Genomic DNA, 15,510 nt, shown 5'->3' with positions numbered 1-15,510 from the left:
TGCTTTTTCCATGTTTTTGTCAGTTGGGTCTAAACAGTCCTTACCTCAATCAACCAAGTAGAATTAGGATTAGGTTTACAGGTTAATCTAGCGTTAGCTGTTAGGAAATACATTTGGTCAATCAAAGCCCTCTAGTGAGAGAAATATTAGAAATATATCTGTGTTTATGTGTGTGTTTGTGTGTTCAGAGGTGACTCTGCAGCCAGCTCCAGCGGTGACCTACAGGACAATTGGAGGCATCCTTGACTTCTACATTTTTTTTGGCGATACACCAGAACAAGTGGTGCAGGAGTTCCTTAATGTGAGGCACCACTTATAATATACAGAGTAATTTTTCTGAGCAACTCTGACATGCAAATTTGGTCAGGAAGAGACATGAGCTAACAGTTTCCCCATTTATGATGCCCAGCTGATTGGCAGGCCTGTAATCCCTCCCTACTGGTCACTGGGATTCCAGCTTTCTCGGTGGGACTATGGGAGCCTGGATGAGGTCAAGAGAACAGTGCAGAGGAACCGTGACGCGGGCCTCCCATATGTAAGATCCTGTCTGTTTGTTTTTGCTTATTTATTCTCTGTCTGTCTGATTGTCCATATGCATAGCAGTTTGACTGTTTGTAACCGCACCCCACTTATTTTACAATTTTATTTAATTATTTGCTAAGATTCCTGTAACACTAAGGGCTCTAGTTTCCCGGCGCAGCGCGGGGTGGCGCAGAGGCGGACAGTTTCCAAGTTTCGCAGGCGGAGGTTCGCCGAGATGGGAGTGGCGGCGCAGCGGGGGGAGGTGCCAACAGATTCGGCTTGGCGCAGTGACAGTTTCGTGCCAAAAGGCTTCGCCGAGGTGCGCCAAAAGCTCGCCATCTGAAACCACGTCTACTTTCAGCGCAAGACAGAGCGGAGCCGGCGCAGTGGAAGTTTGGCTGACTGACGCACATCACCAAAACCTCACAATCAGCACAAACGGTGCCAATCTCCTTTGATCTGACATCAGCTGTGACAGGACAGTTAATATGGAGATATATGTATGTGCTGATTGTGATCGTAGCATTGAATAGTGTTTTTTGTCGGTATTTATTGCATCGTTCATGTGTCTGACATTCCGGAAGCCTGCCTGTGAGGTTTTGGTGACGTGTCCGCACTGCTCGCCGGTCTCCGCTCCGCGCTGGTCTCCTGGGCTCTGCTCCGCCTGCGGCAATAGACCTCCATGTCAGCTGTGTAAACTTTCATTACGCCTTCGCGCAGCGCATTTTAAAGGCGAGGACAGGGGCTCATTTGATTGGTTACATGTGAATCGGCTGTGTCAAACCCACTCCACGCCTTCTGTCCTCCCCTCCGCCGGTAGGAGGGATGGTGGAGTACTTGCGCCACCGAGAACGGTGTGCCAAACTTGGAAAATCCACCTGGCCACACCCAGTTGGTGAAGCACATCTGCGCTACGCCCCCGCCTCGCCTGGTCTGCGAAACTAGAGCCCTAATTATGTATTTAGGGAAAATTGCCATTCTCATGAATGGCAATCATCAAAGGTTTGAAAAATGAATCGTTATTTGTTTTTTGTGTGACACTGAAAAACAAACTATGGAATATCAAGTCATTTTTTCATTTTACTGTTTTTTGATTTCAACTGAATATCAGTTGAACGAATCATACACGGACCTTGTTGAACCATGAAACGTAGTGTCTTTGCATATCATAAAACAAAAAAACAACAAAACAAAACAAAACATCAGGTACATTAATTTCTTACCAGTCACATGGTTGGCACGTGTGGTCACAGTCTCTGCTCTTCCTGTTGTAAATTATGGCCATTAAAAAAAAAAAAATGTCTTATCACATTTTGTTAAGCACACACTGTGTTTATTAACACAATACAAGCACAATAACCTTGTATCAGGTTGGCTGTAAGGCAAGGTATTGTTCTGTTCCTTTGTTATGTGCATGTACACACACACATACACGGAGAATTGATTCTCTCCTTATTTGATCTCACTGTGTTATCACTTGACCCACTTTTTTTGTATGGTTGCGGAATTGCTGTTCCAAATCCAAGAGCAACAGTTTGAAAAGTCATGCAATACTAATGTAGAGTATGTGTAGTTGGCAACTTCTCCAGCTTGAACCGCTGTATAGCTTTTGGGGTGAAAATGAAGGAAATCAATACCTCACCTTGCACACTCCTTGATAAATCTGAACTACCCATGCACTGCTCTGTGGTTCCAGAGGCAAGACTCGTAACCACTACACCAATCTGCGGAGACGTGATATGAAGGTTGAAGCAAGAGTTCGACAGACAATCTGAGTGATAGGAATGGCCTTTAGCTTAGACGGGGTAATCCAGCTTTCTGTCAAGTAATGGAGAGCCTGTCAGGCTCTATAGGTTCAATCCCAGAACCACTATTTTTCACGTCTGAATGTTGGTGCTGATCAAAGATCAATCGACCGACTTCCTTTCATTATCTCATTTATCCTGATCTGACTGGTAAAACTCCTTCAACACCTTTTCGCCTCCGAGACAGTTGATAAATACCAGTTCTGGTTGACATTTTCCTGGGAACGAGCTTCGCTTCCTTTAAACCAGGAGCACTGATCAGGGGTGTTATACTTTCTACCCCATAATGAATAATCCAATACTGAGGCTTTAAAAAAAGCAAGCCCTGCTCTTGTAATCTCTAAATGACCTAATACAACAAATAGCAATAACACAACCGGCACTGACACCACCAATCGTGAACATGGCTTGAACTCAGTGTTATCTAACAATCACCCGCAAACAAAGTGCCCATCCCATCTTAATATTTCATTCTGATAATCTCCAATCTCTCTTCCCTATCCAAAGCCATTAGGATGCAGCTGGTTCCACTCCTGTTGTACTCAGGGACATATTTGATAACAATCAGATAGACCACAGAGGGCATTATCACATTCTCCCTAATACGTCTAGAGCTGATTACCATTAGGGGAAGGATCTGGCAGGGCCTGCCAACCATCTGCTCTATCGATATGGAGTAGGTTTTGGCAGACAACAGACAGACAGAGAGGAAGCATAAAGTCACACCCAGACCAAAAGGAAGAATGTGTTAACATTCTCAGTGTCCTCTCAAGGTTCAGCAACACATTAGCAATGTTGCTAGCACTCAAATCAAGGTCTCTCAGCCCAGCACAGGCACACCAGATGAGCTAAATGGGAAAATGTCTTTTAGTGATGTCCAGAGTGCAAACACTTACCAAGGCTGTGTGTATTAGCCATGCTGAGATGCTAATATATGAGGGAAAATACATTAAAGTCACGCTGAAGATGCATATTTTTACAGTAAGTGACTGTGTCCAAGTTATGCATAAAGGCTGAAACATGAATGGGTGCATTTAAGAGTTTTAAGACTCATTTAAAATGTATTATACTTGTGCTAAGATTCAAATATCATTTTATTACATGAAAGCCCTGCCGAGATTTTAACATTTCCAATTAAGCTTTTAATATGTAATGACATAAGGTTATGTGAGTCAAGCCGAGTGCAAGAGACTAGATTTGTAGCGGCCAATTTGGAAACTTATAAATATGGAATCTTCTCGTATGTCCTGATTTTAATAAAGTTAACAAAAATTATCTGAACTAATTTTCTCAGATTAACAGGAAGAAATATAATATGAATAATTTCTTCAGCAATATACATTTTCACTCATAGCGTGAGGATTACACTTCTATAATATAATCACCGTCATTCAGTGCTATGTATCAAAAATAAAAATACAAAAATTGTGACCACTATTTTTTGTTGTGTTTTGGTTGTTAATCCAGGACATTCAGTACACTGATATAGACTACATGGAGGATAAGAAGGACTTCACATATGACAAAATCAAGTTCAGAGACCTACCACAGTTTGCTGACTACATGCATGAGAAGGGACAGAAATACATCCTAATCCTGGTAAGATACGTCTCACACTCAATATGGATGTGCTTTCATATAAAAAAATATATGTGGCTCAATCACTCGCTCTATTCTTCCACTGTGAGAATTCAAAAGTTGTTGCTTACTCATGTTTTAACGTATCTCACATATAACACATAATGTTCTAGCATTAAAGATATGTCACTTGAAAGTTAAGCCAAATTATATTTTTGCCATTGTTACTGGATCAAATGCAGCAAACCAGTGTTCATTTTTATGACATTGATGTCAAACCTTCTGTGGCAGACACATAATGTACGGTGCGGTGTACAGGGCAAATTGCTGTTCTTGAATGTCAAGTTAAATAGAAATGGCATTTTAGCCCTTTCATACTGTATTGTTTTCAGTGTGATCCTTTGTTCCCAGGATCCAGCAATAGCCACCAGTAAGAGAGTCGGGAATGCCCCATATGACTCCTACGACCGCGGAACAGAGAAGAATGCCTGGGTCACTGAATCAGATGGGAAAACACCTCTACTGGGAGAGGTGAGCTGTGTGTGTGTGTGTGGTCTAAAGTATAAAAAATGCATGTAGGTTTGAAGTTCTGGCTTGGTATGACAGCTTGGCACAACAACGGTGTGGTGGGAGATGGAAGCATGACAAACATATACACCTGAGGTCTTCATTATTGATGATGACAGGTTCAGTACAACCGGCTGTATCATTTAAACATGTTTCATTCAGAACAGAACAGAACAAGCTGGCATAGTTCCTTCCAACTTTCAAAAAAACTCTTTCATTCATTCATTCTCCTTTCTTTCTTTCCTTCTTTCTCTCTATTTCTTTCCTTCATTCTCTTTCTTTCGTTCTTTCTTTCTTTCTGAAAAAGCCCATATTAGACATAACTAACATTTAATGTAATTTACAGTAATGATTTTTCAACACTGTGACTTTACCAGGCACATAACAAGGGTCCTCCTTCTTCAAATGGTAATAGTTATTACTATGTTTGGTACCACAATATTACAAGTAGGGGATTACTACCATCATCAACCAACTGAGAATGCAAGACTAAATAAATGAATGAATAAGTAAAGTACACTGCTCCTCCACAAAGCACAACTTGCATGTGCATACTAAGACATTTAAAAACACACACTTGGCTGAACACTGTAGCATATGGGCTTTTTTACAGGACACTATGTTGAGTTGTCTTTCCATTACATACAGTGGGCACAAAATATTCACCTGGTCAAATGGAGCCTGATACCAGTTTTAACTGGTTTATTACCAGATCAGAATTGGGTGTAAACAATTTGAATTGATGGATCCTCCCTGGTGTCAGCTATACAGGCTGCTGGTTTTGGTTTAATGATGTGCAAAAGTGGCGTGGGAAATATTTTCTTGGCACACATTCACCCCCTTGTTGCCAGTGGAATATTGTTTGAACATCACAGTGTACCTAAATGTTGCCACTCTTTGTGAAATGAGCACTTCCAGCAGGATGCTGTTATTATTTCACGCTGAAGAGATCATTTCAAGATAGATACAGCAAACCTGCATAGAATTTAGTTTGCCTCTTCATTTAATAGCTCTGGGATAAGTCAAACAGGATGCTCATAACATGAATGAGCCACCAAAAAACCATAAGGACTGACTTAGCATGGTCCAAGATTCCCGTGCAGTGTTCCCAGCACCATGCTGATTCCATAATTCAAAGAGTTCAGGCTCTGAAAGCAAGTTCACTCTGTACTAGCTAGGTGCACCTAAAAAAGGGGCTACTGACTATACAAGCTTATGCATTATGCAAGTCTGCCATATGGCATGAAACTGTGTACTCAAGCTTGAATATGTGCATTTGTCTGTCAGGCCAGATATTCTCATCAACATTACAGGTAGAGGGGGAAAAACTTATCTGTATCTTATCCACCAGTGACAAGCCTCAACTGTAAAGTCTAAACAAGCCTCCTGATACTGTGGAGGTGAACACAAATGCTCATAGACCTTACACCACCATGTTGAAAAAAACTCCTCTATGGGCTTTTAGGAACATGGAATATGAAGGAAGAAAGATGTTGAATCTTGTGTTGTTGGTGAACTAGCAGTGAACCAGAGCAGGCAGGTGGAAACTGACATTGTCCCAAATTGCAACATAGCGTGGCTCCTCTGGCTGTGCTGGCTCCTTCTGCTCTCTATCCATGATCTCACAGACCAACAAGACAAGCCAGCAGATCCATGTGACTGATCCTTTCTGACTGGTGCTTGACTCACAGTGTTTCCATGTGGAGAAATGCACGTTCGCTGGGCTCCAGTTGTGCTGACTTGTGTTAATGATATTGACAGCCAGTGCTTTCTAAATGAGCACATGCTGCAGCCAGTGATAAATGTTTGTGTGTAGAGTTTTTCACAAGTTCAACAAATCTGGATCATGTGTGAAAACATAATGTTTACAGTTTTGGTAAATGGATCTGTCTTTTGGTAGATGGTGTTATGGTTTGGGATGTTTAGTTAACAGGCCCATTGTGTGTAAATGATCAAGAAAAACTGTAATCGCCTTTCCATGCTGTTTCTAACAGGTCAAACATGTGCATTGATTCCACATTAGTGTTTAATCTTAAAATTTTCTGCATCACAGATTCAGAGATTAAGTGTGTTTGTGTGTGTATGAGAGAGAGAGAAAGCCAGAGAAAGAGAGAGAGAAAGAAAGCAGTCCAGTTCTCTAAATGAGAAAGGCTATTCTTGGTTGTTTTTGCTTTATGCTTGTGCATGCATGTGTGTGATTATAATTGATTCTAGTTTATTTCCATATGAATGTGTGTGTCCTGGTTATGAAAATAGCGAGGCCTTTGAGAAATGACCTTTGTGGTAGTTATGTCACTGATAAGGGAGGTACAGCGACAGGCTGGTATTTATTCGGCTTTTAAGACAGCTAATTGCCAGCAAAGATAAAGGATAAAAGCTTTTGCTGGTGGTCTGTATGTTTCAATGTGCAAGTTAGTAAAATCACAGGAAGACCTTGCAAACACTGATACACATTTCTGTCTATAGCCACAGAGGCAATAATGGTGAGAAGCAGATGAAGCAAAGGGGACCGAGACAGGAGTGTCAATTAAAAGATAGGAATGACAGGCAGAGAGAAATGTGGACGGAGAAAAAGACAGACATATAAACTGACAAACAGTAAAATAAAGAGCCTGACGGAGGGAGTGAGACAGGTAGACAGACTGGCTGTCACACTGAATAGCTGAGAGAAAGAGAGACAGACAGACAGTCTCGCTAAGAGGCAGACAGGCAAAAAGACGGATTATCACGCACAGAAAGAGACAGACAAGCTGGCAGGTAGACTGACACATTATTGGGGGACAAGCAGGCAGAGGTATAGGTAGAGACAGGTAAGCAGGTAAGCAGAGAAGCAGAGACGGACAAAGTGAGACAGATGGATAATGGCACAGGAAGGCAGATTGACAGACACAAGTGCCTAAAAACAAGAAAGCAGACATAAAGACGGAAAAACAGTCAGATAGATGAAAAAGGTTTGTTGAAGTGCTTACTGGGGTGTCAGTATTCGTAAACAGCTGGAGAGGTCAGAGAGTCACAATCCAAAGCAAGAGAAAGGGAGAAATGGCCCGGAAAAAAAGAAAAAAAAAACAAACTGATGGGAACTACAGGGGACTCACAATAAGCTCTGACCTTGGAGTTCTGACCACCTGCCAAAAACATCTGCCCATAAATCTGTGTGTGTGTGAGTGTATGTGAGTGTGTGTATGTGCGTGTGCGCACACGTGAGCATGATTCATGCCTTTGCTACAAACTGGGCTGTAAAGTTATTGACAGTGGAAGTAAAGGTAAAAGATAACTGAAGTAGAGCAACCTTGAGATTTAATATCTACAATGCTCTACAGAGGGGTTCACACACACACACACACACACACACACACACACAAAAATCACAAAAAATCTTTGCCTTTCTCTGTGGATTAATCATTTTTCTCAATACATGTCATTAAGGACGACTTCTAACACAGAGTCACGTCTGGAGATTTCTATTGCGTTATCGATTTCTCCTCTCCTCTGTTCTCTTCCTCCCCACGTCTGTCTCTCTATCCCCTTTCTCCTTTGCTATCTCTCCCTCATCAATCCCGCCTTCCCCCTCACCTCATCTCTCTTCGGTTCTCTTTTCTTTGTCATTTCTACATTTCTAAGCTGTTTCTTTGACATTCCCACAGGCTCCTCTTTGCCCCTGTAGGACTACACCCACAACATCTGCAGTTCATCGTGCCCCACCACGTTGTGGATATATACACAATGTTGTATACACTACCCTGTATCCCATATACGGCCCTATTACAGATGTCACTAAAAGCTGAAATAAGAAGACAGGAGCAATTATTCATCAGTCAAGGAGAAAAAAAAGGTCAAAAGTGTGTCTGTGATGCTTTTCCAGACCAACAGCCATAGGCGGAAATCCCGGGGGGGGGGGGGGGGGGGGGACAAGACCCCTCCATCCATAAAGCCCCCAAAAAGCCATCCATAAAGCCCCCCAGAAGTTTGGTAATGAGCGGTAGCTCACAGCAGATCACAGCAGCAGGCGCATTCAGTCCCGCCACCCTGATCACCGCCACCATCGATAGTTATTAGGCCTACATGTTGTTTCGAGGACCAAAGCGTGTGACTCTAAAAGAAGAGGACATGTCAACCGAAAAAATCAGCTGAGCTTCTTAACAATGATGGGTAGTAGCTCCGGAGACCTTCTTAACCGATCTGGGAAACCCGGCCCTTTTCTGTGAAATTGCACAGTGGCGGCTCTGCCTATGTTGCCGCCCTAGGCGAAATTACTGGCTTGCGCCCTTCCATGTTAATACTCCTACCGCGGCGCCAGTCGGCTGCGACATCAGGCGGGCCGGCCGCGGCACCGGACGGCATCAGGCGGGCCGGCCACGGCACCGGACGGTACCGCGCCCACCCGGTCAGGTCTGCCGGATCTGACAGGTGAGCGTCCGGTGCCGCTCAGCTCAGCTGATTTTTCCGGTTGTCATGTCCTCTTCTTTTAGAGTCACACGCTTTGGTCCTCGAAACAACACGTAATAACTATCCATGGTGGCGGTGAGCTACCGCTCATTACCAAACTTCTGGGTCACGTAAACCGGACCAATTAAATAATAAAATCAAATTCAGTCCTGATTCCCGTTTTTCCATTTCGTATTTTTGATCCGAGCCTAAAATTGAACTATGAAAAACCAGGCATATTTTGGATTTTGGTGTTAGATTAAAAAACAAATAACAAAATAACCAGTCACTTTTTCATTTTTTAATTTTTGATTGGCAATTGAAAATAGAAAGAACGAATGATACACGGATTTAGTAATATTCAATGAAAGCACAATACAAGCAGTGCTAATTATAAATGTAAAATAGTGTGTTTTTAAGTGTTAAAAATGTATGACCCCAGCATGCCTTAAAGTGGTACCGGCAGCTCGGTAACTTTCAGTCAGTCCGTCAGCCTGAGAGGCAGCAGCTTGTTGAGAACTAGCAAGAAAACCTCCTCAAGTGAAAGCCAGTGAGTCATTTATCACACCACTTGTTCACCAAGCACAAGGCTGTAATATGAAAAGTGATATTTTTCCCTGCTTGGTCCAAAACCTGCCTCTTTCAGCTCACTGTTTAAGCTAATAGCTAATGACTGTTTACAAGCTCAAGCGAGTGCAGGACAGTGAGGGAGAGAGAGGACAGACCACAGGAGGAGCAAATACTGAGCTTTTTATTCTTTCAGAAAGTCTGTCAGGGTATTAATGTAAGAAATAGTTCATATTTTACTGATATTTTGAGTTTGTCTCTAGATAGATATCTATTTTTTTGCATTTTAAGTTGCATTATTTTGTGGCATAGTTTAATTTCATTTTCTTATTTCATCTAAAAGGGACAGTGTAACCTACAGCTACAGCTCAAACATATACTATATATATATATATATATATATATATATATATATATATATATATAAATGTGCATGTAAACTCTCTCGCTCTCTCTCCCTCTCTCAGGTATGGCCAGGAGAAACTGTATTTCCAGACTACACCAGCCCAAACTGTATCGACTGGTGGGTTGATGAATACGACAGATTCTACAAGGAGATCAAACATGATGCCCTCTGGATTGTGAGTCATTTTTAACTACTTTAAATGCATGTTTGCATTCACTGATGAACTAATCATTAACTGGAGTTTATCAGACACTGTCGTCCAACAAAGAAAAAAAGAAGGGCCCAAACGGCATTTGTGCGGCAACTCGTAAAGACCTAGAGTTATATTTCAAGGTTAAGTGACCTCTAGTGGTCCTGTAAATAATGACAATGTGGTGTTTGTATTGAAGATGCTCCTGTGGGTCGTATGCGCTACTAATTTAGGAAATGCTTTTGTGGGTCGTATTAGAGGGCTGCAACAAACAACCTGTGTTGTCGTCAAGGTTGGAGGACACATTGGTTTATCAGAAAAGTTGCATCAGAATGAATCCACTTTTCAATGTGGTATTAAACCTGGATCCAAAACATTAGCCGCGATGAAATCATAATTGAATGCATTTATTAGTTGAAATGATCAGCTCAGTTTTACAGAACATTCTGTCTGTGTTTACAGGACATGAACGAGGTGGCTAACTTCAAGAAAGGATCAACAAATGGCTGTGCTGACAATGAACTCAACTACCCTCCTTTCACTCCAAGTAAGATGTGGTATTTTTTGAGATAAGAAATAGCAATATTAAAAACCTTCAATACTGAATAGAAACATTCACTGTAATCACTGAATTTCCATCTATGACTTCAGGCCCTGTTCAGACTTGATATTAAAATAATGTCCATCTTAGGTGATCTGATCACAGGACAGCTGAGACAGATCACCATTCACACCTGGGATCGTGTGTCTGAAATGCTTTCCTTTCCTTTTCCTTTTTTTAATTTGATTCCTCAAGAACTTACTCAAACTCCTCCCCATTTCCATTCTTTCTCCTTCTACATGCCATGGTTTCACTATCTTCCCAATCTTCCTCATCTATCCCACTCCTTATCTCAAACCCATTACTAAAGCAGCTATGGCCAAACTCTCCATCTTTTTTTCATTTATTTATTTTTGATTAGAGGACAAATCACCTTCATCTCACTGCCAAAACAGACTTAATTCAAATTTGAATTTCACCCAACATCATCTCTCCAAAAAATGAATTGTCAGTCTGATGATGCTGGGCAGCATATTGAGAAACAGGAGTATTCACACTTCAAATGCATCTCTGACCACCTCATTTAACTCATCCAAAATGACTGTTAAAAACAAATGTGAACTGAGCCTTAGAGACAGGGTCAGATCAAAAGGTCACTGACGTATCAGCATTAATGTGAGCTGTGAAATAAAGTTCTAAAGGTGTATAGATGCATAGTCAGAGCATCTTAAGATTGCAGTGTATACAAAAATGTTATACTTTAGGCTTGCAGTTTACAGCATGAATGAGGAGGACATGGTGATAAATTTCCAGAAATGCCTACAAAGTAAGTTCAGGTCCAGAGGAAAACTCGTCTGAAATAGCAGGTCCCTGGTGAAGAATTTTGAAAATGACTCTTCTGCCATGTCTTTAATTCTGACTGTTTCCCAGACAGGAAGATCATAACTGGAGAAGGCATACTCCCCTGACACTACCTTTTTATTGCTCTCCTCCTTAGTCATCCTCTTCCTTCATTGCTCTCTGTCTCTCATTTCCTCTTTGTTCCCCCTTCCTATTGCGGTATATATCAACGTCTCTCTCCCTCTGCCACCTCTCCCTTTCCTCTATTGTCCACCCTCCATCCTATATTTTAGATTTAATTCCTACTTCCCTCAACCCCCCCATCTCCTCATTGGCTTTTCTTCCCCGTCTTTATTTCCCCCAGGGATTCTGGATGAGGTGATGTACAGTAAGACTTTGTGTATGGATGCCAAGCAGGCCTGGGGGGACCACTACGATGTTCACAGTCTCTATGGCTACTCTATGGTCCTGGCTACTGAAAAGTGAGTACATCCATCAATGGTAGAATCAATGATGGCTGGCCAAGTTTTACTATGGGTTTCACCTCTTTAGAACGAGCAAGCATAGGTGGACAGTGTAAAAATGAGCTATGCACTAACATAACATTCAGCTGCCCAGAATCCACACAATCGCCTGCTGTAGAATCAAAGGTTACTGAGTGATGGCCATAGAGTGAGATTATGGAGCTGACTTGGCTGACAGGAAAACTGCAATGATAAAATTTGGTGCAGTTACTTTTATCCTTACTAATACTCAAAATATGGTTTACAGATCAACTTGGATCCAAAGTTATCAGAAGGAAATATGTTTTACTGATGCTTATTCCCAGGGTGAGAGAATGACTTCCTCATTCAGGTTTAACTCTAGTTTCAGATCCCATGACCTATCTAAATCTATAGAGAGACATCAGTGTGAGTACAGGGATTAATCATTATCTTTGGAAATTCATACAACATACTCTATCCTGAATTTATTTATTTATATTATTATTATTTCTAGATAGTGATACATGACAGTAATTACAGAATATTGATGTATATCCATGAGTATTTGTTAGCATAAGTATGCACATTAAGTCTGTTTAATATATGTTTAGCTATGGTTGGTATGGTTTTGGCATGTATCAGTCCTGTGTACAGGTTACACACCAGGTCTGTGCAAATGTCGCGTATCTCCCTAGAAATGTAAATGTGCTTCAGGGTCTGCACAAATTATAATTGGCCAACAGGGGAGTGAAGCGGTATTTTTGCCAAAATTCACATCAGCAATCTCAATTCCTCTCATGAAATCACAACAAGTGCACAGAGCAATTTTAAAAAAAGACTAGCAGACAAGGTTCTCCACAAACATCAGATCTATAATTTGGCATCAAAATCAAAGTCAGTTGACTGTGAATTTGTGGAGGCCTGGTACACCTGCAAGTGCTGCACAATGACACCTATGCAAATGTCACAGAGGTATAGAAAAGACCTTAGTCATATGTGCTTCCGGGCAGAAATTCAAGTAGTCTCCAAGTCCTCAGCTGGTAATTTCAGACAAGGCTAAAGTATAGTTGGCCTCATTTGGCAGAAATCTAACATGCACTAATGGTGATGGTATGGAAATTGCAGCAATTAGATGAAATGAACACCTGCACTAATGGGATGTTGACTGTAAAAAAAAAAAAAAAAAAACACCATATAAACACCATATAAAGCTAAATATACAGTATGTGGTTGAACTGCAAAAAAAGTTTTTTAGTTAGCACCAAAGGTGGTGCCCGAGTATAACAACTACATTCTCAAAATGTTGTTAACATTTAATTCTCAGTAGGTTATATATCTCACTTAAGAGCCACAGGGGCTCATTCACTTTTTTTTTTTTTTTTTTTTTACTTTTCTAGCATAGTCTTTTATATATTGCAATATTCCCCATCTATTTTATGCTCACTGCCATAAGCTTCCAGGTGTATTTCAAAAACCTATGAAAATCATTACATTTGAATAAAACACTATCCTAACCTTTTAGTTTTTTTTTGTTTTTTTTTTTTTTTCTGAAAGTAGCCTCAGTGCCTCTTTAATGGATACAGTTTCTACAGAGGGAAGAGAAGAGGAGGCTATTCCACAATTAAATTATTATGGCAGTGGGGAAACTTTTAGGGGAAAAGTAATCCCTTTAACCCTCAAGCAACCAACATAAGGTCCAGCTGGGGTGAGATCAGACCCCAATGCAAGATGAATCAAAAAGAACCCCAGTTCAATTCATTAACTCATTTTTTAAATGCCATTAGACAAGTAAAAGACATGACATCTTCACACACACAAGTCCCCCAAATCTGGATTCTTATAAAGATTAATATGATCAAGGAACAGAGGTGGAAATGTTGCTTTTGACTTGGATTTCAAAATATATATCACTCCAAAATGTCGGCAAAACCTGAAACAATGGTATGGATTTAGGAAGGTTAAAAAAAAAAATCATTAAGATATGAGCAAAAATATATGTCTGGGGTCAGATACGACTGCAGCTGGTCAAGTGAGGGTTAAATATTAGCATGCTATTTGGCTACCAGGTTTCTCAGTGTTGAAGAGCTGGGTGCAGATGGAGAATAAGCTTTTTTCATCCCTTTGTTACCAAATTTCTGGGCAGTTTCATTTGACTAGTGACAATTAAGGCCAATGTAAACACATTCATATTTGGCTGTCAGATACACACAGCCATTGCATAACTTTGCTGAGTATCACTCCACACTGACGGAAATGTCTTGAATCACCATTCGGGCTGTACATTGATGGAGCTTGCTGCTATTTTTGTTTTGATTATGAATTTAAAAATGTACCCAGTATGGTGTGTATCTGTTGGTGAATCCCTATTGTGAAATTTGATTTTGGAAAACGTATACTGACTACAGAATCAAAAGAAATGCCTGAGGCCTGCTCTGTTATAGGGCTGTCCCTGAGGTATTGCCGTGTTTTGTCACACACAAGCACAGAACACATATGAACACAAGCACATAAAGACATACACGTAGGAAAAAAAAAAAAAAGAACTACACACACTCACTCACTGCTGACTCACTCTTTATACATGAAAGCAAGTTTTCTTTTGTCTCTTTGTTCACTCCTTCCTTATTTTTCCCCTCCGTCTACTAATTAAAATGTATTATTGACAGGAGACACATTTTGTAAACATCATCAGGGCTGTGTATTGTCATGGAAATCAATGCAGCTTCGATTTCCCTCATCAAATAGCATAATAATGTACAGTGGGGTAGCAAAAGTAGAGCTAGCTCTGGCTTTCCTCTCTCTCTCTCACTCGCTCTCTCTCTCTCTCATTTTCCCCTGCATGAGTTTGTGTGTGTGTGTTTGATGTATCTGCCTCTCCCTCCCTCTGTTTGAATTTCTCTCCCTCTCTTTCTGCCCCTCTGTCTTATGTTTCTGTCACCTCTCTATTTTTCTCGTTATTTTTCTTTCACTCTGCCCTCCCCCTTTCCTCCAGGGCTCTGCAGCATGTGTTCCGTGGAAACCGGACCCTGATGCTGACCCGCTCCTCCTTCCCAGGTGTGGGGAAATATTCGGGTCACTGGCTCGGGGACAATGCTGCCAACTGGAACGACATCAAATGGGCCATCCCTGGCATGCTAGAGTTTAGCCTGTTCGGGGTTCCCTATGTGAGTAGTACTGTACAATTTAAAGAAAATAAATACTCTTTTGATATGCATAGTGTGAGTGTGAGCATAGTGTTTCCCATGGTACAGCAGAAAAGGCCTATTCTACGTTTTCAGCCTAGTTACCATGGCAGGGCCACACTGGATTATTTCATGACATCTAAAATGTACTTTGTAGATTTGTCGCATAACCAGTTCTCAGCTTTTATTTTGTCACTTTTTTTATATATATACAGTATATACATGCTCTTATACAAGTCACAGAGCAGACTAAAAAATATCAAGAGCTGCTGGCCAGGCAGTAAATTGCTTTAACAGTGAAAGGGCCCATATGATTATAGGTTGATTTCAATCCATTTGAGTGGAGCTAATGTGACATTTTCATTTGTTGTGGAGTCTCTTTACATTTGAGCGAAATTCCCA

At 41.0% G+C, this 15,510-nt stretch overlaps 1 protein-coding gene across 1 annotated transcript in view; it reads left to right on the top strand.

Moving 5' to 3' along the window:
- si (sucrase-isomaltase) overlaps nt 1-15,510 on the top strand; it is a 93,644-nt gene that overhangs the window by 16,952 nt on the left and 61,182 nt on the right. The window contains exons 9-16 of the mRNA XM_030066364.1: nt 189-301; nt 410-535; nt 3,795-3,926; nt 4,317-4,436; nt 9,932-10,045; nt 10,523-10,607; nt 11,806-11,923; nt 14,919-15,090. Coding sequence (XP_029922224.1) covers nt 189-301; nt 410-535; nt 3,795-3,926; nt 4,317-4,436; nt 9,932-10,045; nt 10,523-10,607; nt 11,806-11,923; nt 14,919-15,090 — 980 coding nt within the window. The remainder of the gene's footprint in view (nt 1-188; nt 302-409; nt 536-3,794; nt 3,927-4,316; nt 4,437-9,931; nt 10,046-10,522; nt 10,608-11,805; nt 11,924-14,918; nt 15,091-15,510) is intronic.

This window comes from Myripristis murdjan, chromosome 13 (genome assembly GCF_902150065.1).
Source record: "Myripristis murdjan chromosome 13, fMyrMur1.1, whole genome shotgun sequence".
In the NCBI taxonomy this organism is placed as follows: domain Eukaryota; kingdom Metazoa; phylum Chordata; class Actinopteri; order Holocentriformes; family Holocentridae; genus Myripristis; species Myripristis murdjan.
This window is presented reverse-complemented; position numbering and strand designations above follow the sequence as displayed.